General features: G+C 35.4%; 1 protein-coding gene across 1 annotated transcript; it reads right to left on the bottom strand.

Annotated features, from left to right (window-relative positions):
• Nucleotides 1-404: 404 nt before the first annotated feature.
• LOC149959768 (uncharacterized) lies at nucleotides 405-10,498 on the bottom strand. Its single transcript, XM_090166533.1, has 4 exons — nucleotides 10,435-10,498; nucleotides 6,969-9,075; nucleotides 5,953-6,020; nucleotides 405-1,852 (listed from the first exon to the last, which is right to left on the bottom strand). The coding sequence occupies exons 2-4, from the start codon at nucleotides 9,055-9,057 to the stop codon at nucleotides 716-718; spliced, it is 3,294 nt and encodes a 1,097-aa protein (XP_090022659.1). The 5' UTR covers nucleotides 9,058-9,075; nucleotides 10,435-10,498; the 3' UTR covers nucleotides 405-715.
• Nucleotides 10,499-25,330: the final 14,832 nt, after the last annotated feature.

Here is a 25,330-nt window from a genome sequence, read left to right on the forward strand (position 1 = left end):
AACACCCCACACAAGGAGAACGCAACCCGTCAATAGTTGTGGATTTTCTTTCGTACAATTTTCATTGGTTAGACGCTTTAGCGCCTGCTCCCGTCGGAAGGGGAAACTTCGGAAATTGTCTTCCCCCCGCCCGTAAAACGCTCAGCGGAAACGGTCTCTAACATGCTTAATTTATATAGCCTTGAGTTTAGGTACATACGTGCCAATATATAAGTAATTATTTATTTCCATACGCATATATTTTCAAAATTAACAAGATACATTTTGACCCTATACTCTTACTTACCTCGAATAAACTTTTAACAGCAACCCATAACTTGCGTAGATTAACAAAATTTCGATAATTTTATATATGTAAAAAAATGAAATATATTTAACGAAAAAAGAAAATTAACAACGTTGTTTTCGCTTGGATTAGAAAGAAGTGCGTTTTTCCTAGATCGTTTTAGGAGTAGGTTAAAAGGTATATACTCAATTCTACACTTCGTTTATGCTTTTAATAATTTTCCAAACGATATTGTAATTTTAAGGACCCACATATTAACACGAAGAGGCCCTCTAGTGGAACCCTGGAGTTAATTTGTGGGCCTTCAAATGAAATGTAGGCTATAGCCTCCGTAGCCTACAACAAAAAGTACAATAAAGTAAAACATTTTGCGTGCTAATTATTTTACATATCAATGGGTTTATGGCTTTACAAAGCCAATTGTATATATTAATCAATATTCATAACGTAGTCTCCATCATGAGCTACTGAATCAGTTAATTTAATTTCTTTAAGCAAATATTCGCTTTTAAATTCTTGCACTTCCGATTGCGTCCATTCTCTGTTCTTGTCCAAACCGGTGCCAGGAAGAATGAATTTGAGGGCCTGAACGGAATAATTTTGGAAACGTGGATGCAGTGGTCTCAAAGCGGACTTGGGGAACAGTTCCGATCTTCCGTAATCAATAAGAAAAACAACGACGCGATTAATAAGTTTTTCTTTTACCACTCCTCTGTACCAAAGGGAATTGGTCGAACTTTTGGTGGCGTAAACCGTGCCTATCTGAGCAACAAGTACTGCTTTAGCTTCCTCATTCACATTGTAATGACGCTGCAAGTTGCTCATCAGCGACCTCAATTCGAAGCGCATTTCCAAAGGCTGGACGTAGATTTCGCTGGGGTTGACAATATGAGTAACTAGGACGCGCGTATCCGAGTTAATGGTTATATTTTTGGCCGGAAACTTTGGATGGATGGTAGAGATTACATTGTCCCGCTTGGAATCTAATCCAGCGTGGTTATCCAATTGTTTTGATTTAGTTATTTGATGTGGTTTGGGCGCAGTTCTTTTGACGGGAGCGGTTTTAAATGGACTGGCGTCATTATGGACAGACTGGTCGGGGAGCTTAGTATCAGTATTAATGGAAGAATCCAAGGTAGAATCACCGCACTCCGCAGTTGCTTCTCTCGCGACGTGTCTTGGTTTGCCAAGGCTCCCATTTTCAAGCATCTTAAGTATCTTAGCCATATCGGGCGTAAGAGACGATAAATCATTTAATTTTAAACCTCCTATCCCATTCGATACTTTGGTAGGGGAGGTATAATTAGGCTTAGATCCTGTAGAGCTTGAATGTGCGAAAGAACTTGGTTCGCCGGAGCCGTTAAAAGAGTTTGATTTGGTCAAAACATTGGGCTTTGATGTGTCCTTAGCTTCTACGGAAATAGGCTTAAAATACACATCGCGCATTGATTCGCCGACACAGTTATTGTTTTTATATGATTCTTCTTTGGAGTAAGAACTATTTGGTTCGTTCCAGCCTTTCAGTGTTGAAGGAATTTCCCAATTTTGACATTTCTTGACAGTTCCCTAAATGAAAAGAAAAGGAAAACCAGTATCATTAGGCTGGTCATCCACTAGAGGTTACGTAACCGTATCACAAGCGTTACGTCACTTCCACGTCGCATGACGTTTTATCTGAGTTTTAATTAACTTTCAAAAAGCACGCGTCCATTATCTCCGATGCTAAAACATAGACGCTGATTTCCAACAACAGTAATGGACGCCCTCTTACGGTTATTTTACGTTCTACATACGGTTACGTAACCTCAAGTTGACCACTAGCTTTAGACAGTTCAATAAACGTCATTCAGCGATTCGCTACGAAGCATTGACACGTAGAGGAAGCTACTGTTAATATGCTCCTTGTTAAGTTTGTTTTTAAAAAAGCCAAAAACAAGTCGACCCGAAAAATTTTAGTTAAGTCTAACGGATTTTTTTTGCGCCCCCGCGAAAATTTGTAGCCCTAACAGATATATTTTCCGTCAACGTTCGCCATGGCGTAGTTTCACACTTCAAAAAGTTGAAACGAGAAATAAGGTTTGTCTTGAATACGGGTTTAAGTTGGCCTTTTTGGCTAGGCCGGCGAATCTGGTAACCGACCAACCGGAAATTTTTCATTCTGCTATCTTCATTTCTCGCCGCAGGGGGCAAGTAAAAAGAGTAAAGTAATGAATTGGCAAAAATAACTATTTTCTTCGAACCACCATCAGTTGACTAATTAGTAACCTTTCAATGGTTCATCAATGGCCATAAAATATGGCATAATTTTTAGGAAGTGAAAATAACATATTATATAGGTTGTTTGGGGTTACTCGGTCAATAATTGAAGGTGGTGTTTTTTATGTGAAATTTAACCAAAATTGCCCGAAGAACCATCTCCTATAGTTAACGGTTTTTACAAACAATCCAAAGGATTTTTGTGTATTGCTTTCACGTACAGTGTAGCCGATGCCACCGTGTCGTACAGTCTTTACCAGTTAGGGTAATAAATTTTCACGATATATAGTTCCCAATATATATTTTTTTAATCTGAACCCAAGAAGTTAATCATTTTTCCAATTAAGTAGTTTTTCGCGATTTTCGACTTGAAATCTACATACTTAAGAGCGACTTGGTTGAAAAAAATATTTTTAGTTAATACTGATCATATCTGAACTACGTTCTCGGTTTCCTTTTGAAATTTTAATTTTAAATGAATGTCTGACAAATTTGCGGGATATCATAACCCACGTACGCACTATTGTGATATTTGAATTTCGTACCACTTGACACAGGCGCAATCTAACTCCAAAAAAAATTACGACCTTATTTTCAAAACCAGGTAACCCGAAAAATTCGGTTTGTCTAATAATTAATTTAAATTAACATTTTCGCGTTTCGCTACATTATTTGCAAAACCAGATAACACGAAAAATTAATTTTCGATAAAATTCATCTTGGGCTTATTAAGTTGATGTACAAGATGATTGAAAATTTGTTCAAATTTAAATTGAATATTTAAAATATAATTATAACATCGGGGTGATTTTGTGTACTTCAATGGACGTGACATCTTGTTTAAGAAATAACACTTTGAATATCAATTTAGAAAACGTTCAAATATGTCAATATGTATTTTAATTGAAGAGTCGAATATTGGCTTGATCATTTGGCTTGCAAAATTTAAATTACCATTTTAATACCTTCAATTTTTTGGCGAGTAGGCACTGCATGATTAAGAACTCCTTTGTAATTTTCGTTGTTATTTAACTAGTCAAAATATTTTATTTTATTTAATAAAAATTCAATTATTAAATAATATAATTATTGTTAAATTATTTAATAAAAATTCAAATATTAAATAATAGAAGAGTGTTATTTGGCCTTCAATCCGCAGGATCATTTAATTCATTTGGTACCAGAAAGCCATGTCGATTATATTCCCCCTGGCGATTAATGATTTCATTTAAATGTTAATGTTTTATGTTACTAATAATTTTGCGTATACGAAAAAACAAATCTACCATTAAATAGATTTTTTGATTACTTTACCATACTGGTACTTTAATCCTAGAAATACTAAAACCTACCCCTAGACAACTTCAACGATCGAATTAACTTACCATTTATTAAATTACTTAAAAAGTGTCACAACGCGCTTTCGTATCACCGTCCCAATGGAACCTTAGACATTCCAAGTGTATACCTCTATAGTTTCCTGATAATACTCAATGCTCGTCAACAGTTTATTTCTTGGGTTTTTATCAACTATGGGCCACTAATAATAAGAATGAGCTAGACTAATACCCAAGGCACCACCTTAGGCCCAAGTCATCGAGCGACTTTCAAAGCCTTTAAACAGGTGGCCGGGATACAATGCGCGTAACCACTGCCACATTATTCAAACCTGTTTAACTTATTGGTAAATGGGCCATTGCCAATTTTCATCAGTAGTAACAAAATTAAATAGGGGGAGAAAGTCTATCACTGCCTCCAGATTTTAACTTCCACCATGCTTGACACTCTTTTTAAAGAGCTAGTGATCACGTGATATTTCTAACCAATAAGGATAGCGCATTACGCGCGAAGTAGTGCATTTGCGGTATTCCGGTCCGCGCTCAAGATGAAAATTTTGAATTTTATTCCCTGGCAACCATGTCACCGCCTCGCGACTTCGAATAGTCTCTCTGTCAAATGCTGACCATTATTTCCTTCGATAACGGTTGATTTTAATTAAAAAATACTATATCAATTGTATTATAAACAAAAAAAGCTCGTAGCTATAGTTAAACTTGCAAATTGTTAGGCCTTAACATCGTAGATTTCCCAATTAGTCCCGATCTCTGCTCTTAGATGGCGCCACGCTCTCCACGATTTAAGTGAGCGTTATTCTAGTTACGGTTTATTACTTTTCAAAAGTCGTGTTATTATTTTTAAAATGTCGCATTTTAGTTTCTATCATATATCTACTTTATTTAGGAACTAAATTAACCAAATTATCGAAAGCAAAAGTTTAATATTCACGTATTTTATAGAGAGCTAATTTTCATCGTGGCGGAGTACAGCCGATACCTTTGTGTCCCTGTAAAGAGGCGAGGGGGAAGTCATTTCCGAAGCCCAAACATTTTACACCTCAAATAAGACCTCGTGCGGTTGGACCCAAGTGCCAGACTTTCTCCCCCTATTTACTTTTGGTAGTAAGCTTTCTAAAAACATTTGAGATAACTTTTGAACGCTCACAAGATTTGAGTCAAGAGAGCAGAAGTTAGTCATATAATGAAACTGCCCGTCTAGGCGAATGTTTTTGATATAAAAATATTGACATCAATATTCTAGTAGATTTGGCTCATTAAAACCTTTATTTATAAAACTTTTTTATAAATTAAGGTTTTTTTAAAGAAAATGGTCAAGGCAATTTTCGACTCTTCGTTGTAAATAAATTTTGAACTTTTTTTTTCATGATTTCAAGGTGCCACATCTCAAAACGGTTAACTTTAGGACATCGTTCTTCGGACAATTTTGGTTCCGTATCACACGAAGAACACTTCCCTTATTTATTGACAGTCTTAACCGAAACAACTTATATAGTATAATATAATATATAAAAAATATTTAAACATACGTTACAGGGTTGCCACCAAATTTTCAGATTCAAATTCCCTGACTATTCCCTGTTTTCCCTGACCATTTTGACAGATTTTTCCCTGACTTATTAAGGCCAATTTTTTTTTTTTATTTTTACTTTTATCAGAAGTTAATAAATTTAGATGAACTTATATTTCAGTAAAAATGTTTTTGCAATGTTGAAAAAATTAGCCAAACATTCAAGGAAATAAATGATAATCGTGGAATTTGTCATAGATCTAGAGTAGAATTACCTTCAAAAAGTGCCCAGGTAAAATTGAATTCCCTGACTTTTCCCTTAATTTTTACCAATTCTTAAAATTCCCTGACATTTCCCTGACTTTTTAGGCCCATTTTTAAATTCCCTGACTTTTTAGGCCCATTTTTAAATTTCCTGACTTTTTCCTGATTTCCCTCACGTGTGGCAACCATGCGTTATTATTATCATTATTAAAATTACAGTTAATGAAGTTATACCCGGAAGCTCGCAACACGATAGTTTCTAACAATTCTTTAAATCTTACTTTTGAAGATGACTTCGTATTTTCAAATTTGATATGTGGAACGTGTTTCATTAAGTCTGGTGTTTCATCTGTAAAAATAATTATTTTCTTATTACCAAACGTTGAAAGCCATACCTCCACAAAAGTTGAACTAAAACTTTGGAGTGGCAAATGTATATTACAGCTAAAGCTAACTTAAATAAGTTTAAACACAAAAATATTCAAAACAATACGTTAATGCAACCATATATCTCATACGAGATAATATAAATCTAGCCACTGGCGTAGCCAGGATTTTGTTTCGGGGAGGGGGGGGGGGCACACCATTGAAAAAAAAGAAAAAGAAAAATATTTGTACGTACGACCATACGTTTCGGGGGGGCATGTGCCCAATGTGCCCCCCCCCCCGGCTACGCCACTGCATCTAGCTATCTTGATAATGTTATTTGCTTGAAATATGTACCTTTGCGGGCTCCCGTTGATTTTTCAAAATTAAACGTTTGGGAAGAAAAAAAAATACGGGATATCTTTAATTTTTGCTTGAAATATATTTATAATGGTAGATAGTGCCATAACGAATGCTTTAAAACACTTGGCGTTTTTCATTTTTGGATTCCAATTGGCTCATTTATAGAAATTTCAGAAACTTGCACGTATCATTATGGATTCATGAACTAGATTCGCCATCCCCATGGCAACGCTGGACCTAGCGGAAATAGTTTTCAAGCGATACCATTGGTAACCTAGGATATGGTTTTGTTGGATCCAGAGAACCAACAATGCCGCTAGGTGGCGTTCATAACACAAATAAAACATGTTTGCGTTCTAGTTAATTAATCCATGGTTTAATTTCTCTCTAGATAACTTGGATATCAAAGACGGATTCAAAGCGAGTTTCGTGCAGTGAAATCGAAAACACGGTTTCATCTTTAAATTATTCTAAGAATTACCTGGAAAATATCATTAGTCTCGCTCTAATATATATTTATTTAATTAACTGCTAAGAGCTATCCTAAAATAAATAAATTTTTACTAGCCTGAGAATGCACCAATGTCTTTCGTGGTGTGCCTCGGCTTGAGGTGATGTAAGACGTCTCTGATATTTCGATTAATCTCGTTATCAGTTAAGGCTGTCTGATAAACGTTGTCCTTAACTCCGAGAATTTTAACTTCCAACTCGCAAAAGCAAATCGCTTCGGCAACTGTGTCTTCTAAGTCGCGAGTCGCGATGTCGTCTAACAAAACTTTGATTGAGAATCTCGGCACGCTCGCGAAAGTGCCTTCCAGAAAGAAAACGTTCGAAAAGGGGACGTGTTCCAGGCGAGCCGTGTCCAAGAGAAAGACTTCACATTCGCCCTCCATCACTCTGACCACTTGTCCTCGGTAAAAAAGGTCAGTAATCAAACTTTTGACGCAGACGTACCCGCCTTTCGCAGGAACCACGTTATTCAATTTGCACGATTTGTAGAAAGTCTGCAGTTTCGACGTCATTTCCAACAGCGCATTTTGGACTTCGGTGCTGTTGAGTTGGCAATAAAATACTCGGTCTATTTGAACCCCGCAAACTATAATTCGTTCTATTGTCCGTACTTCCGGGTGAGGTACATTTCCGCGAAGGTCTAAGTTTAAAACATTCGTCTGGATTCCAGGATTCTGAGAAACCCTAATGACGTACGTATCGCCTTGACGTCGTAGAATACGACATTGCAGGCTGTCTCTTCTCTGCCAAAACTTCGTGAGGTGATGAGTCGATAGAAACTCTTCTTCCAACGAGCAGCGGATGGCTTGAATCTCCCATTTCAACAGAATTGGCGGAAGCGGACACACGTCGGAATGGTTAACAACCTCTACGCAACCCACGTCGATCAACTGAACTTTGTGGATCTTACCATAAGACGACACAACCATTCCTCGTAAACAAACTCCCAATTTAGTGTATCTGATGAGACACGGAATTCCGGGACGCGCGTAATCTAGACGACCACCGAAGAGTTCGTGGCTTTGACTTAACAAATTCTTCCCTAGCTCTTTTCTCCGGTACTTAGTATCCGCCAATAAAATATATAATGACTGCGGTTCAAGATGGCAAATGGAAGCTACGTATTGGGTTCCGATAATAAGATTAAATTTTTTGTACCTACTTGGAGAATCGCTTGTTAAATCTTCATTTTCAACATCCAGAAAGCTTAATTCACTGGATCTAAATGCGTTGGATGTTCCTAATCGAGATTCCTTGTCTAACATACTGTTAGTAACGTCGATCTCGATTGTGCTTGTGGAGAAAAAACCAGCGTCATATTCGCTGAAAACGAGATAGTCGGTGGAACTTGGTGTAATTGGTCTTTTACGCTTGACGTCTTCTTGGTAGTGACTGAATAGTGTCCGAGTATCTTGCGCTTCGCTTTGGTACTTTTTAACTATCTTTCGGGGCAATTGCGGTCGTAACAATTGACGCAGAATTTCTGTCGACTCGATGACAGTTTCTTTTAATTCTCTTTTAAGCCAACTGCTGACTCTTTTGGCGGCGTACTTCATTTGAGAATCTCCTCCGTAAGTGGTCGACTCTTTTTCGAGAATGAACTCGTTGTAGCTCGTGCGTTTCAGAATGTACTCTACCGCTTGCTCGTGGCTGTAGAGCTTAACTATTGGAAAATGACCAACGCCTACAATTTCGCAAGAAATTAGAGGTCTCATCAAAGTATTTTCTTCAAATTCTTGGATCACGCGTTGTGACATCGCCGGTGAAATGTCCGCTGAAATACACTCCGTAGTTTGCCAGGATATGTTCGTTAGAGCGTGGTCCTTCAGTTCTAATACTTGACTGATATGGATATCTTTGGTATATCCGTAGTCAATGAAGAATATCATTACGACGTCGGCGTTCAACGAGTTTCGGCAAATGATTCGACCGCGGTAGATTCGGGATTCGTAGTTGACCAACACCATCTTAGTTGGCCAGATGTGGGAGCTTGTGATGGATACGTAAGGAAGACACGGTTCGTTTAAAGCTTTGTGTATTTTGTCAGCCGTCTTCAAATCGAACTGGATGAACAGTTTTACCAACGACATTTCAACGCGCATGTGCGTTAAGCGAACTTCCTCGTAAAAGCATTTCTTGTTCTCCATCACGGAAAGTCGGGGTTTCTACAAAATAAAATACATATGGGGTTTCATGTTGAGACTCTTAATGTTAAATATTCGGAAGTATAATATCAGTAAAACAAAATTTTTATGTAAGTGTTAAACAGGTAATAATACCAAAAGTAAATAGGGGGAGAGAGTCTATCACAGTATCACTGCCTTCAGATTTTACCTTCCACCATGCTTGACAACCTTTTTAAAGAGCTAGTGATCACGTGATATTTCTAACCAATAAGGATAGCGCATTACGCGCGAAGTAGTGCATTTGCGGTATTCCGGTCCGCGCTCAAGATGAAAATTTTGAATTTTATTCCCTGGCAAACATGTCACCGCCCCGCGACTTCGAATAGTCTCTCTGTCAAATGCTGACAATTATTTCCTTCCACAACGGTTGATTTTAATTAATAATTACTATATCAATTGTAAAATAAACGAAAAAAGCTCGTAGCTATAGCTATTATTTCAGTTAAACTTGCAAATTGTTAGGCCTTAACATCGTAGATTTACCAATTAGTCCCGACCTCTGCTCTTAGATGGCGCCACGCTCTCCACGATTGAAGTGAGCGTTATTCTAGTTACGGTTTATTTCTTTTCAAAAGTCGTGTTATTATTTTTAAAATGTCGCATTTTAGTTTATCATATATCTACTTTATTTAGGAACTAAATTAACCAAATTATCGAAAGCAAAAGTTTAATATTCACGTATTTTATAGAGAACTATTTTTCATCGTGGCGGAGTACAACCGATACCTTTGTGTCCCTGTAAAGAGGCGAGGGGGAAGTCATTTCCGAAGCCCAAAACGTTTACCCCTCAAATAAGACGTCGTGCGGTTGGACCCCCAAGTGCCAGACTTTCTCCCCCTATTTACTTTTGATAATACCGTATAAATATCCTACGCACTACTAATGAGTCTCAAACAGGGCAAAACCGGTATACTGTTGAAAATTCTGGCTAGGTTTTATTTTTTTATCTATATTGTTCGAGTTTAGCGTCTTCATTTTATGCACGAAGGCCTATTGGTCCGAGTATCGTGTATTTCTTTAGGTTTTTGCTTCTTCTGCACCATTTTTTATAGACTTTTCTAACTTTTCGCGTTTTTGAATAAAAACAGTGAATTACAGTCTATCCGGTCGTTTGTATTAACTTCTGAAGGGAATCGGAAGCCAATAACCGATGACCGGGTTAAATTGCGTAGGAGGATGGTGGCAAGCCCTTCAAGACACGTGGCCAACAGCTCCTTACACTTACTATTACTGTTAATATCAGCAAGTTTTTAGGGGAAACGGAATAGCTAACCAGCAAGGTTAGAACCACTTTGACACACCACTAAATAATTAATTAACTATAACTTAAGGATATACCTCAACACGAAATTCGGTTAGATTTGTGTTATGAACAGGTCCTCCTAGCGGAAAAAAATGTTTTCTGGACCAAAAAAAAACATTTGCATGATTATCAATCAAGATATCGCTTGAAATCTACTTGCACCAAGTTAAACAATCTTACTGAAGTGTAGAACTCTATGGTTCGAGGTATATCCTTTGTAGTCTATCGTGCTGTCTCGAGGAAATATCGATTTTGAAATGATTATTTTAAAAAGAGGCTTAACGGAATTTAAAAGGAACTGTGAATAGACGCTGGCATAAACTCTAATTATGTCTTATTCAACTTGTTAAAATGTTCCACGCGCGTCTTGATATTTTAGCGTGAACGGGCTCGAGCGATTTCGCGCGTGCTCCCTGAAATAAAAAATGCGTGAGTCATTTACGCTAAAATATTAAAGAGCACGTGGAACATTTTAACAAGATGAACAAGACACGAAGAAAATTATCTCAAGACTAAAACTGACTGTCTTGAATTAGATCTATCGTTCTTCCATCAGCCAATATTATTTTCCCATAAATATTTCTAAGTAAATGAAAAGTAGAAAATCGTAAAGTTGGTCTTACCTCGCGAGACAGAGCTTTCGTATATTTGGCACACGCTCAATTTTCACGCGCGCTAGTAAATCTAAAATACCTCGCGACTTTAGCACGAGCTCATAGACAGTAAGAGCTACGTTTAAACACAAAAATACCACGTTCCTTTACAGAATTAAAAATTAAGGATTGCGTTCATTCTTACACGTATGATCGCGACGGTGAAATTAGCAACAAGCGAGGGTAGATATTTTATTGAGAAAAAGCTGCAGTAATACCTTCGCAGCGGGTACAAAGCGTTAGACTAACATTTGAAATAGTGTAAGATATGAAATCTAAAACATGTGGTTTCCCATAAAAAATGCGGTAAAAAATTTTAGAAAATACAAATGAATAAAATAATAAAATCGGTGGACAAAAATAATAATAAACCAGATATTATCTATCTTAAAAGTTCAATGTCTTCACCCTCCCTCGAGCGATAACAACGCTTGTAACGGCTTGTGATGAAATTGCTGAGACTGAACAGGCACGGCCAACTTTATTATTTTAATTTTAATTTTCTTAAATTGCCATTTAGTTTCGTTGTTTTAATGTTGAGGCCCTCAAGGGGTCGGCGTGTGCAGTAACTGGTGGCTTTACCGGGGAGTCGGGGTCCGGCTCTTGTAATCCATAAGGGCGGTGGCGCACTGGGAGATGTTAGCTCCGTCCAAATGGTCCTATCTCCACCTCCGACTTCGGTCAGGTGTGGGCTGGATACTGGGCTTCAGCCCAGGCTAACGGAGAGGGGCCGGGCAAACTGGCCGCCTCGGCGGATTGGGTAGCCTACTGTGGGGCGGCGGGCCTCAGTATGAGGGCCCGGCGGCCCTGTTTCCCGGCCTTTTGGAGTCCACCGGGATATCCGGTGCCAGCTGTGCCGGGTTACTTGGGCTGCTGTTTGCTCATCGTTCCCCTTTAGGAGCTCTTTCCAAAGGGCTTGACTCTCTGCCTTTCTAGGTGGGGTGTCGACCGGAATTGCTAGAGCATCCGTTCTCTATCCCACTGCTGTGTGCGAAGTGGCGAGCTGGTCGACCCATTGCTGCGCCTTCTGCTGGGATGAGCTACTTGCGTCGAGGGTGCGACCATCAGTAGTGGGGTTCTATTACCCATGCTGGTTTTGTCACCTGTCCGGGCTTGTGGACGCTGGCGTAGGGCATTCTGATGAGACCACCGGTGTAGTAGGCTGTTTGATCGCTTGGAACACTGGTCTATAAATTTCTGACCACGTGTGTTTTAATGTTGAAATTTAATATTCATTATAATACATTCGTATTTAAGGCCAGTTTTTTTTCAGTTCAGTTCTTTTTTTTGTTTCAAGTGGTCAAAAATATTTTCAGTTGCCATGGCAACGTCTCCTTTCGGGAAATTTCATACCTCCTATAGGTCTACCTGAGACCAAGAAACACAGGGACGTCTCGCTCATAGCATACCCAACGCTTTATTTTTCGGCGGGGCTTTGTTGCGGATGCGGTAGGGAGAGGGGGGTTTGGTGATACAGATAGTCTATAGGCGCCATCCATGAGAGATAAAAATAACGTTTTTTAAAGAACTTAAAAAAATAATCAGCTAAGAGTTACATATTTTTAAATAATTTTATATTTTATTAATATTTTAGGGATACAAATATTAAAAAACGTACCAGAAATTTCGTTTTTTGGAGCCACGCTGTTGCAGGCCACGTGCTGACAGATTGTAGGGCTGTGCACGTGACTCAAATAGCCAATAAAAATTGACTCACCTTCGCTTCTAGCGACACCGCGCGAGATAAAGAGGAAATAGGCAGCCGCAACCAAGCTTCGGGCGCGAAATGTCAACCGTGCGACGTCCCTGTGTTTCTTGGTCTAAGGGTCTACATTACGCCCGACTTTGAACAAAATCGGCATTAAACACCACGGGTACTCCACTTGTTAGTAGCGCCATCTGGAAGAGTACTAAATCTTTTTATTTAACTGTTAAGCTGATCGTGGTAGATCTGGGAGCCAAAATTAGGTAGTAAATAAATAGTTTAATGTGGTTAATTCGGCTGCTTGAATTCAACCTGATATACAATATTTTGAAACTCACTGTTCTTTTGAATTTAAAAAGTGAAATATGATGTCTAGATGATGTTCATTTTCACAAATGGTTTCTTCTTCACTCTATGGTCCACTTCAGTCTTAATTATAGAGCATAAGCTTAAAGGTATCCCAACTTCCACCAGATGACACTCTTCTCTATCCGATTTATATTAACCTTGAGGTCTTTGAAAAACCCGCCGCTAGATCGGCGCCGATCCGTAACTACGGGTTATGGCGTCCTTGGTGAAGGGATAACTTCGCACCATCTCATGTCGTTACACAAGGCATCACAATTCACGTGCTATGGCTAAGGTATGTCTAGCGAAGAACGCTCGTTGCTACTTTAGTAGAGTCAAGCCTGGAGAATAGAAGCTCAACCAGTGAAAAACTTTGGACATATCATTGCCACCTGTATTATGAAAAGGCCCCAATTATTAGAGATGGCCATGAGTCTATACGATTCTTCGAAAAAACGCGACTTTTACTGGAGAGCGTGGTGCCATCTATTTATGGCAAAGGAAGCTAAAATTTAAAATAGCCAATGATAACGTCGTCAGAGAGCCATTGCAGCGTATTAAAGTTAGACAGCTGTAATTTATGAGAATGACCATTTTTAAAACGATCCAATCAACGCGAGGGTACTTATAGGTACCGCGACATCTATCTACTTTACGTTGAGCCGCCACTGGCTTTAACCTTTATTATTATTAAGGTATCGATAAACCTTTCTGTGGGAAAAGATTATCCTTATGCGGTCAATTGAAAAGGGGTAAGTAATGATTTTTCATTAAATTAAATAAAACAAACATCTAAAACTTAACCTTTCTAGCTAACTTGTTCTTTAAACCATTCTATTTCTTTTATAAGCTCCTGGCCATTAATATTATCATATTTGCAACTACAATCACAAGCACATTTTTTGAGACAACTTAGAGAATATTTTTTTTAAAGATATTCCAGATGAAAATAAAATCAGAATATATCGATGCCATAGTTTCATACCGTTCTTCCATATTCATCATCAATCTATCGTACACAGCATTTATTTCTTTTAAAAAAATTAGCCATCGTCTTTTGCCAATCGGTGCTTCCATAAAATCCCCCTCAAAGTCCAATATATAGTTTGTGCTACCGCGACTGGACTTACATCTTGTTTCAGGGTTGCCATAAAATTTTCAAATTCCCTGACTAATCCCTGTTTTCCCTGACTATTTTAACAGATTTTCACCTGACTTATTAAGGCCAATAAGTTAATAAATTTAGATGAACTTAAATTTCAGTAAAAAGGTTATTGCAATGTTGAAAAATTTAGTCAAACATTCAAGGAAATAAATGATAATCGTAGAATTTGTCATAGATCTAGAGTTGTATTAGCTTCAAAAAGTGCCAAGATAAAATGGAATTCCCTGACTTTTCCCTGAATTTTTACCAATTCTTAAAATTTCCTGATATTTCCCTGACTTTTTAGGCCCTTTTTTATATTCCCTGACTTTTCCCTGATTCCCCTGACGTGTGGCAACCCTGTGTTTTTCGTTATACTGCCTAGGCTGTCATCAAAGTTCTGGCAGCAGTGTTCGGCGGGGGGGGGGGGGGGGGCAAGACAGTTGGAGATATTTATATAAAGATCGATTCGCAGTTCAACATTTTCGGCCTTTTTCTCCTTGTATCAGGAAAAGGACATCGCACTTCTTCTGAAATATGTCGTTAAGCCTGGTCAAAGGAGAAAAATTGTCCTTTGCCAATTTTTCCTGGCTTCTATAGTATGTCCAATATCAGTGGTCAAAAGTGGACAAAACTTATTGCAGTCTATTTGTTGAAAGAAGTCACGGCCCATCGGTTGGCGATCTACGTTCGCGCGTCGCTAATCCGGGCTCAATATCAATAGAGTTTTCTTGCCAAGTTTCGTAGTGTTTCCCAAAGGAGAAAGTCGGATTTGGTTTCGATCTGATCGCAAGATGAACGAACTCAGTAAATAAATAGTTAAATATTGAGTTTGAACTGTCGTGTGACCGTGACCTTAGACGACTGTGTGACTAAATTCGATAAAGAAGTGTTTGATCTGTTGTGGTGTAATTGTTTCTTTCCTATCAGCGAGTGTTGAATGAAACGGTTAGTCATATTTTGATTTCTGTAAGCTCTCGAGGTTCACTTCCCCCGCTTAACTAGTATTTTTTTTTGATATTTTGTGTTATTTACGTTTGCAATTATATTTTCCTACGAACTCTTGATCAATATTTAATAAGTCCTCGAGGAGTAGAAACGAACTGGTCTTGACTATTTTCTTGTGTGTATATTGGAACTAGCCGAGAAGCCCACACTGCGGGCGGCCCCTCAGCTAGTTGCGTGTTTCGAGGCACTCCACCCCAGTAATGCCCCCTTCCCCTTTTCCCCATGCCAGAATTACCGGGGTACCCCTTTCCCTAAGGAAAAATAACAAAAAACACGCATCACTCGTAGTCTTTGACAGCGCCTCGCTAGGGGGAGATTTTGTTTTTGTGATGACAACATTTCGTTACTAGCTCTCAGTACAATATTTCCCAAAGTGACAAACTTATTGAACAATATTATAGACTAATGCTAAAACCAAAAACTATATCAACACCACGGCGAACGAGAGGCGAGCCTGGCGAGTGTGACGCGACCTTTGTACCTTCGAGAGAAGTCGCTGCTGGCTTGCCCCGTCCTGGTTGTAGCTAAGCGCTCGCTCGGGCGTTGATTCTATTGGAGGGGTTATACAATCACCGTGTCTGTCTGTGTGTCTGTCTGTCCTGCGAACGCGTTCGCACTTTCCGTGCAAAGGTAATCATTGCATACGCAGTTTCTCGAAATCTATGCTTTCGCAGTTGCTAGGACTGTCGAAGGGTTGGCAAAAAAACCGTGTGACGGTGACCGTTGACGGATTAATTTGCGGTTGGGTTTGGTTGTTCTATTTTTCGTTAACGTTCACCGTCGCGACAGTTTTAACTCAGTTTGATTGGATATTTCGTTATTGCAATGTTTATGTGTAGGATGTGGATGTAGAGTTTGTTGTGTTTGTGTTATGACGGTTGTGGGTGTTGAGTCTGTTGTCTTTGTGTTTGTTGTGTCAGTTGTGTTTGTGTTTGTTGAGTCTGTTGTGTTTGTGTTTGTTGTATATCTATGGACGTTTCTTCTTATTGACTTTTGGGACGAACCGAATGCTGAGTGTTATGGCAACCTCTCAACGTCCAATGGCAGGGTTTCCACCAATTGTTCACGGTATTCGTCTTAGTATCAATATGCGATTAATTAGCGCCGGCCGGAAATCGAACCCGGCTTTGCTGCGTGCAAGGGATTTACTCTAACCACTGAGCCACCTACGCTTGTTAAGCTACGGTGTATTTTATTTATTCTACATCATTTTAAATATTTATAAATTATATTAATCTTATATTTAATTAAATATTTATAAATTATATTAATCTTATATTTAATTAAATATTTATAAATTATATTAATCTTATATTTAATTAAATATTTATAAATTATATTAATCTTATATTTCATTAAATATTTATAAATTATGTAAATCTTATATTTCATTAAATATTTATAAATTATATTAATCTTATATTTAATTTAATATTTATAAATTATATTAATCTTATTTAATTAAATATTTATAAATTATATAAATCTTATATTTAATTAAATATTTATAAATTATATAAATCTTATATTTAATTAAATATTTATAAATTATATTAATCTTATATTTAATTAAATATTTATAAATTATATAAATCTTATATTTAATTTAATATTTATAAATTATATTAATCTTATATTTAATTAAATATTTATAAATTATATTAATCTTATATTTAATTAAATATTTATAAATTATATAAATCTTATATTTAATTAAATATTTATAAATTATATAAATCTTATATTTAATTAAATATTTATAAATTATATTAATCTTATACTTAATTAAATATTTATAAATTATAATCTTATATTTAATTAAATATTTTTAAATTATATAAATCTTATATTTAATTAAATATTTATAAATTATATTAATCTTATATTTAATTAAATATTTATAAATTATATAAATCTTATATTTAATTAAATATTTATAAATTATATAAATCTTATATTTAATTAAATATTTATAAATTATATAAATCTTATATTTAATTAAATATTTATAAATTATATTAATCTTATACTTAATTAAATATTTATAAATTATAATCTTATATTTAATTAAATATTTATAAATTATATAAATCTTATATTTAATTTAATGTTTATAAATTATATTAATCTTATATTTAATTAAATATTTATAAATTATATTAATCTTATATTTAATTAAATATTTATAAATTATATTAATCTTATCTTTAATTAAATATTTAAGTATTTTAATGTAAAATTTGTTCGTGATCAGTAATTGAACTCGGGTCGCATTGTTACCATGAGGATAGTTCACCGCCGAGCCATTGACTTAAATATTAAAGTAAAGGAACCATTATGATACGGCGGGTTTTTTTACTAATAGTAATCGGATGAATACAATATCTGTGGACATGGTTTTTTAACTTTGTTTTTTAATTTTTGTGAACTTGTTAAAGTGTAACTTTTTTACGAATGAAAATTTAAAGGTCAAATCTTGTTTAAGCGCAGTCAGCAGATGAGATGGATAAAGGGTAGAACCCGTTAGTTTTTTGTAATTTATTTCGTTTTTTCAGTATTTTTTTTATATTTGTGAGGATATTTGGACATCTACGATTCCTAATGCAGTCATTGATTTCCTGGGCGTGCGAGTCATTATATGATATTGGAAATTGGACGGTATTGGTCTTTTTCATGCGGTATGTGTCACAACGTCAACCGGAAGTCTACGAGTCGTCCACTACCAGATGTCGAATATAGCTATTCTACGGTATCTTCATCAAGGGCGAGTGTTGAAATAAAATGAGCGTTAAAAATGAGCTGAATAAATTAAACTCGGTTGTTTCGTCTCAATTATTTTAATTAAAATTAAAATTTAATACCGGGCGGGATTGAACCGGGATTACGTTTTTAGTAAATAACTCTGAATTGCGGAGATATCTTTAAGGGACGTCTCGAGAAATTAATACCACTAGGGACAATTCTTCCGAGGAGAGGTATATTTTGGCTTGCCAACTTGTTTTATTTGGAAAACCCGACTAAAAAAAACCCCCGACCAAAAAATTTAAAAACCCGAGGATCCCCGACTTACCGGGTCAGGGTCGGGGTCGGGGTCCCCGTACGATCACTAACAAAAGGACAAGACCAGCAACGTTCCCTCAGCTCACAGCGACGCCATGGAACCATTTTCACGTTCGCGGGCCTCAGACCTACTACAAAGTCAGAGACAAGGGTGTGCCTTATTTGCATTTCAAAAGATCAACAAGACGTTCAATACACTTACACTTACCTTATTTTGTCTTGAATAAATAGTTTTTGGCCTAAAAAGTATTTAGGTTTGAATTTTCACCGCCATCTTAAGGTGTACCGCCAGCGCCAGCAGCAACTTAGCGAGCGTTTTGCGAACCATCTTAACTTTTAAAAACGCGCAATTTAGGCTTAGGTCCCGTATAACTGGAACCCGCCGCGCGTGCAAAACAAATCTTTCGCGTCTTCAGCAGCACGCGCTTTTATATTGTTTCTCTGCCTCACCGATTTATCACCAGGTGTCGCAGCGGACGCGCGTTTTTCAATTTCCCAAAATTTCTTTATTTAATTAAACATTAACCACTTAATATTTTGTGATGCGGTTTTCGCCATAAGTTTTAGTTTTTAACGGGCTTTCTAACTGGTAAAAGCTTGACCGTTTCCCTTTCAGTTCACCAATGACTCCCTTAAAACATGAGGTCACTATTGTTTTTGTTTCAACTCCGCCCAACAATACCTGGAACAAAACCGGAGGACAGGGCCCCAAAACTTCAGAATTCTGATTCTCCGACTGCGGTGACAAGCCATGAGAGCACTTTGATTCTCTGAGTGCGAGAGAAGCCATGTCGGAATAAATATAAAATAATGCACGATGAAGTCGCGCTCGAATATTCTAATTAACTTAAAAAAAAGAACCCTTGCTCAAGCCGCGAACTAAATTCTCATCGCTAATCAGCCAGATGACATCCGTCCACGGCATTCCGATCAGAAAGCGATGATCAAAGCAGTAGAAGATCCACGAAGAGTAATATATTCGGCTTCCTCATGCAGCCTGTTAGTCACTGACTACCCAACAATCCCGAGACAAGAAAACCAGTTGAAAGAGACCAATTGCCTCGCCTAGCCAGACAATAAGACCGAAATTCGAAGTACCTACGCCCTCGCTAGCTTGTATTAAATCAGAATCAAGAGAAGCATAGATTATGCCAAACCGTAGACGAGTAATAAAGAAAATTTTGAAAAGAGTGAATTAAAACGCGTAGACAAATAACCGTAAAGACGACGTTCTGTGGAGTGCGGGTGTCGGGCGTCTTGCGTAAGCCGAGGAACGTGAAAATTCGTAAACAGAGAGTCGGAGGACATTGAAATCAAGTGAGATGTATAAAACTCCCACTCGAGGGGCTAACCACTTCTTGTAATCGGTGTACACCCTAACTGTAATGATTACGTAATCTTCTGTAATCTTTTGTACTCATTCGTAATCCCGTAATCATTTGTATATGAAATCACGCGTACTCATCTGTAATCACGTGTAATCATTTGTAATAGCGCGTAATCCTCTGTAATCACGCGTATTCATTGGAATTCTCCCGTACCCAATTACTCATCTGTAACAATTTTTAAGTTTTGGGTTGCCTGTGTACTAATCGTAATCATTCTGTACTCATCGTAATCATTCTGTTCTTATCTTAATCATTCTGTACTCATCGTGATCATTCTGTTCTTATCTTAATCATTCTGTACTCATCGTGATCATACTCATTGCATAATCATGGGTACTCATCTTAACTCATTAATGATTACGTAATCGGTGTACAGGCAAATTCTTACTGGTTAGCCCCTCGGTGAAACGTAGAGGAAAATTCTGAGAAAACAGTGTGCTCCCTCGTTATTGTCCGAGGAAAGGTTCGAACAGGTCCCCCACGAGATCGAGACTCGAGGGCTCATTCCCCTTCGTATGCTTGCACCGTTAGGATTATTATTTTCATTCGTGTTTACCCTCGCTTTTATCATTTGGAGTTAGTAATTTGGCATGGTTTAATTGTCACCAGCTTAATTGTAGAATCTTTAATTGTAGTATTTTATATTTAGTGTAGTGTGTACATTGTCTTGTTTCGCCTGAATCTAGGAAAATTTTAACTGATCTCATGGAAGATAGTAAGAAATAATTTTGGTAGAAGAGTGTATTATTTTATGTTTGAATAAGAAATAGATAACAGTATAGTCGTGGTGGCCTGACCATCACGAGAGTAAAGTAGAACAAGTTGGCTAGCCAAAATATACCTCTCCTCGGAAGAATTGTCCCTAGCGGTATTAATTTCTCGGGATGTTCCTTAAAGATAGATCGCCGCAATTCAGAGTGATTTATGAAAACGTAATCCCGGTTCGATCGTGCCCGGTATAAAATATAAATTATAATTAAAATAATTGAGACGAAACAATCGGTTATAATTTATTCAGAATATTATTAATTAAGTAGTTACAACAGTGAGTTAGACGTACTAAACAATGCACAATTGAATTTAACCCTATTTACGGTACAAGTTTGTCAGTTAATTATAATACGAAGCCAATTTTAATGAAAGAAAAATATGCAGAGGGTATTTGTATTTTTCTCGCTTACGAAATACTTGCCGCATCTTTAACGCTCATTTTATTTCAAATTAAACATCTTAATCAGTCAAGAAAACGTTTAAAATAAATTATGAACTAATGACGACCCAGTTAACAAGTTGGCAAGCCAAAATTTACCTCACCTCGGAAGAATTGTCCCTAGTGGTATTAATTTCTCGAGATAACACTTAAAGATATATCTCCGCAATTTAGAGTTATTTGTTAAAATTGTTATCCCAGTTCTATCCTGCCCGGTATAAAATTGTAATTATAATCAAATTAATTGAGACGAAACGATCAATTTTAATTTATTCAGAATATCATTAGTTAAGTAGTTCCAACAGTGAGTTAGACGTACTATAACAATGCACAATTGAATTAAACCCTTTTTACAGTACAAGTTTGTCAGTTGAATATATAACAAAGTTAATGAAAGAAATATCTACAGAGGGTATTATAACGACCGTTCGCTTTTTTGGATTATAATTTTAACGGAATCGGGCCGATTTAAATTAAACAATAGTTTATCGAAATTTTGTTAAAAGAATATTCTCTAAGGCCGCGCGATAAATTTACGATAATAATTTCCCGTCGCCGTTATATCGAAAATTTAGTTGATTCGGGATTGCCAGAACTGTAATGTTGTGGGCGAGTTATTAGAAAATGGCAACCGGAATTATGCAAAATTATAAATGTTTATTTTTATTCAGAACAGTCTATGGAACGTTCTAAATTTAACTTTCATCAATAACCCAACAATATATATCCCTCCTACGTAATTGTGCAGAACTGGTACTCAAGTGTCTAAGACTAGATTTGACTTAGTTCATCGTGATTGAAAAATAAACCAAAACATACTTACACTTAAGTAAATATCATAAATTATACCGAGTAATTTTAACTAAATTCAAACTAACTTACTATAAACTCTTGCCTTAATTAACAGCTGAGAGCTGTTCGCTACTAATTACTTCCAATCTACATAATTAGCTTCACAGGTTGAGTTGATAATTTCAAGGGTATAATTAGGTTTTTCCAATTCAAAAAATAAAAACAATCAATTTTATCTTACAGCTGACTTGAGTTAGTTCACAATTACTTTAACACTTTCAGTCTTAAACACGCACTGTTCATACACTTAAGTCCATTCACTCACGTTCCAAACGCGAAACACAATTTAACTCTTTTCTTGACCGAAAACCGAACATACTAATTAAAACCGCAAAGTTACCTCATAACCTTTGACCGACACCAGGACCCCGTCCTGTAGTAGTTCGTCTGACAGCTAATAACTAAAAAAGAATCTTCTTTATTGACGGCAACGGCTTTATATACGTTAATTTGGCGTTTTTTAAACCCGCCAAGATTTGACTAAAGTTCTAAAAATTGAAGAGATTATATTTTTTACCCGGTTTGATTGATAGTTCTCCACACGGTGGCGCTATATTATTACTTTGATATAGTTTCCGCGGGAGTTTTGAATAATTATCATTCAATAAACAATATATACATATATTGTATTAATCGGTTTAGTTCATAATCATAATTGTTCCTTTACTTGCATATGTTCCCTAAGGAAGTCAATGGCTCGGCGGTGAACTATCCGCATTGTAACAGTGCGACCCGAGTTCAATTCCTGATCGCGATTACATTTTACATTAAAACACTAAAATATTAGATTAATAGAATCTATAAATATTTAATTAAATATAAGATTAATATCATTTATAAATATTTAATTAAATATAAGATTAATATAATTTACAAATAGTTAATTAAATTTAAGATTAATATAATTTATAAATATTTCATTAAATATAAGATTAATTTAATTTATAAATATTTAAAATGATGTAGAATAAATTATAGTACCTAACTTTATAACTTTGTAAAGGACATTCGCCAAAGCTGTTTTTTAAAAAAACACCGTAATTTAACAAGCGTTGGTGGCTGAGTGGTTAGAGTACATCTCTTGCACGAGGCAGACCCGGGTTCGATTCACGGCCGGCGCCAAAAAACCGGAAATTGATACTAAGACGAATACCGTGTACAACTATTGGAAAAACTGCCATTGGACGTTGAGAGGTAGCATAGCACTCGGTCCGTCCCAAAGTCATTAAGAAGAAGTTGGAGAGAAAACGCCCATACAAACACAACAGACTCAATATCCACAACCGTCATAACACGTACTGAACATCCACAACAATCGTAACACGAAACAACATTCACGACCTACAACATAACATAATATCCGGTGAGCGTTGACGAAAAAAGGCCAACCAAACCCAACCACAAATCAATCCGTTAACGCTCACCGTCACAAAGTGGTTTTGCCAACCCTTCGAGAAAAGCGCAACACCGTACCTTTCACAAATACGATTTTTCACGTTATTATAATGAAACCGGATAAGCTTTTGGGCATGACCTACGCTCTTAAAGGTTCCTCTAAGACTGGACGATTTTGCGGGAAAAGGAAATAAACTTAAAAAATAGTAGATACAAATATAAGACAGAAAAAACCAACAATACCAAAGATTAGACAAAAAAGAACGTAATCTCGATCAGTTAAAAAACACAACAAAAAAGAGTATCCGAAAAAATAAACCTACTGACAATTAAAGAGTTTAACAATGTCATTGAATAATATATTACAGATTTATAACACAACGTAAAAATAAACAATAGGTGAAAACTATTCGCTAGTTTTGGAGTAATTTTTTAGGAAATAGCGAGCAACTTCAAAATACAGTTTGGCTGTTATACTATGGAAGAAGTTGGTAGTTTGGGGTATAAGGTGTACTCTTTTCGTCCCAAAGCGAGCGAATACTTTTGGCCTAATAACACAGCGGCAACGAATCAAAAACACAGCGGCAACGAATCAAAGTCCTAAAACCGCACCCCCGGTTCAATTCCCGACGAAATAAAAACAAGTTCAGAAAAATAAAAAAACAAAGTTCAATAAAAAATATCCACAGATATTGTATTAATCCGTTTAGTAATAAAACCCGCCTTATCATAATGGTTCTTTTACTTTAACATTTTCCCTAAGGAAGTCAATGGCTCGGCGGTGAACTATCCGCGTGGTAACAATGCGACCCGAGTTCAATTGTTTATTTAATAAAATATAAGATTAATATAATTTATAAATATTTAATTAAATATAAGATTAATATAATTTATAAATATTTAATTAAATATAAGATTAATATAATTTATAAATATTTAATTAAATATAAGATTAATATAATTTATAAATATTTAATTAAATATAAGATTAATATAATTTATAAATATTTAATTAAATATAAGTTTAATATCATTTATAAATATTTAATTAAATATAAGATTAATATAATTTATAAATATTTAATTAAATATAAGATTAATATAATTTATAAATATTTAATTAAATATAAGATTAATATAATTTATAAATATTTAATTAAATATAAGATTAATATAATTTATAAATATTTAATTAAATATAAGATTAATATAATTTATAAATATTTAATTAAATATAAGATTAATATAATTTATAAATATTTAATTAAATATAAGATTAATATAATTTATAAATATTTAATTAAATATAAGATTAATATAATTTATAAATATTTAATTAAATATAAGATTAATATAATTTATAAATATTTAATTAAATATAAGATTAATATAATTTATTAATATTTAATTAAATATAAGATTAATATAATTTATTAATATTTAATAAAATATAAGATTAATATAATTTATGCATATTTAATTAAATATAAGATTAATATAATTTATAAATATTTAATTAAATATGAGATTAATATAATTTATAAATATTTAATTAAATATAAGATTAATATAATTTATAAATATTTAATTAAATATAAGATTAATATAATTTATTAATATTTAATTACATATAAGATTAATATAATTTATAAATATTTCATTAAATATAAGAATAATATAATTTATAAATATTTCATTAAATATAAGATTAATATAATTTATAAATATTTCATTAAATATAAGATTAATATAATTTATAAATATTTCATTAAATATAAGATACTTAAAATGATGTAGAATAAATTATAGTACCTAACGTTATAACTTTGTAAAGGACATTCGCCAAAGCTGTTTTTTAAAAAAACACCGTAATTTAACAAGCGTTGGTGGCTGATTGGTTAGAGTACATCTCTTGCACGAGGCAGACCCGGGTTCGATTCCCGGCCGGCGCCATTTAATTGCAAATTGATACTAAGACGAATACCGTGTACAAATGGTGGAAACCCTGCCATTGGACGTAGAGAGGTTGCATAACACTCAGCACTCGGTTCGTCCCAAAGTCATTAAGAAGAAGTTGGAGAGAAAACGCCCGTACAAACACAACATCTACAACCATCTACAACCATCACAACACAAACGCCACCAACTCAACACCCACTACCGTCATA

This window comes from Leiobunum rupestre, chromosome 2 (genome assembly GCF_980474605.1).
Source record: "Leiobunum rupestre chromosome 2, qqLeiRupe1.1.hap1, whole genome shotgun sequence".
Lineage (NCBI taxonomy): Eukaryota > Metazoa > Arthropoda > Arachnida > Opiliones > Sclerosomatidae > Leiobunum > Leiobunum rupestre.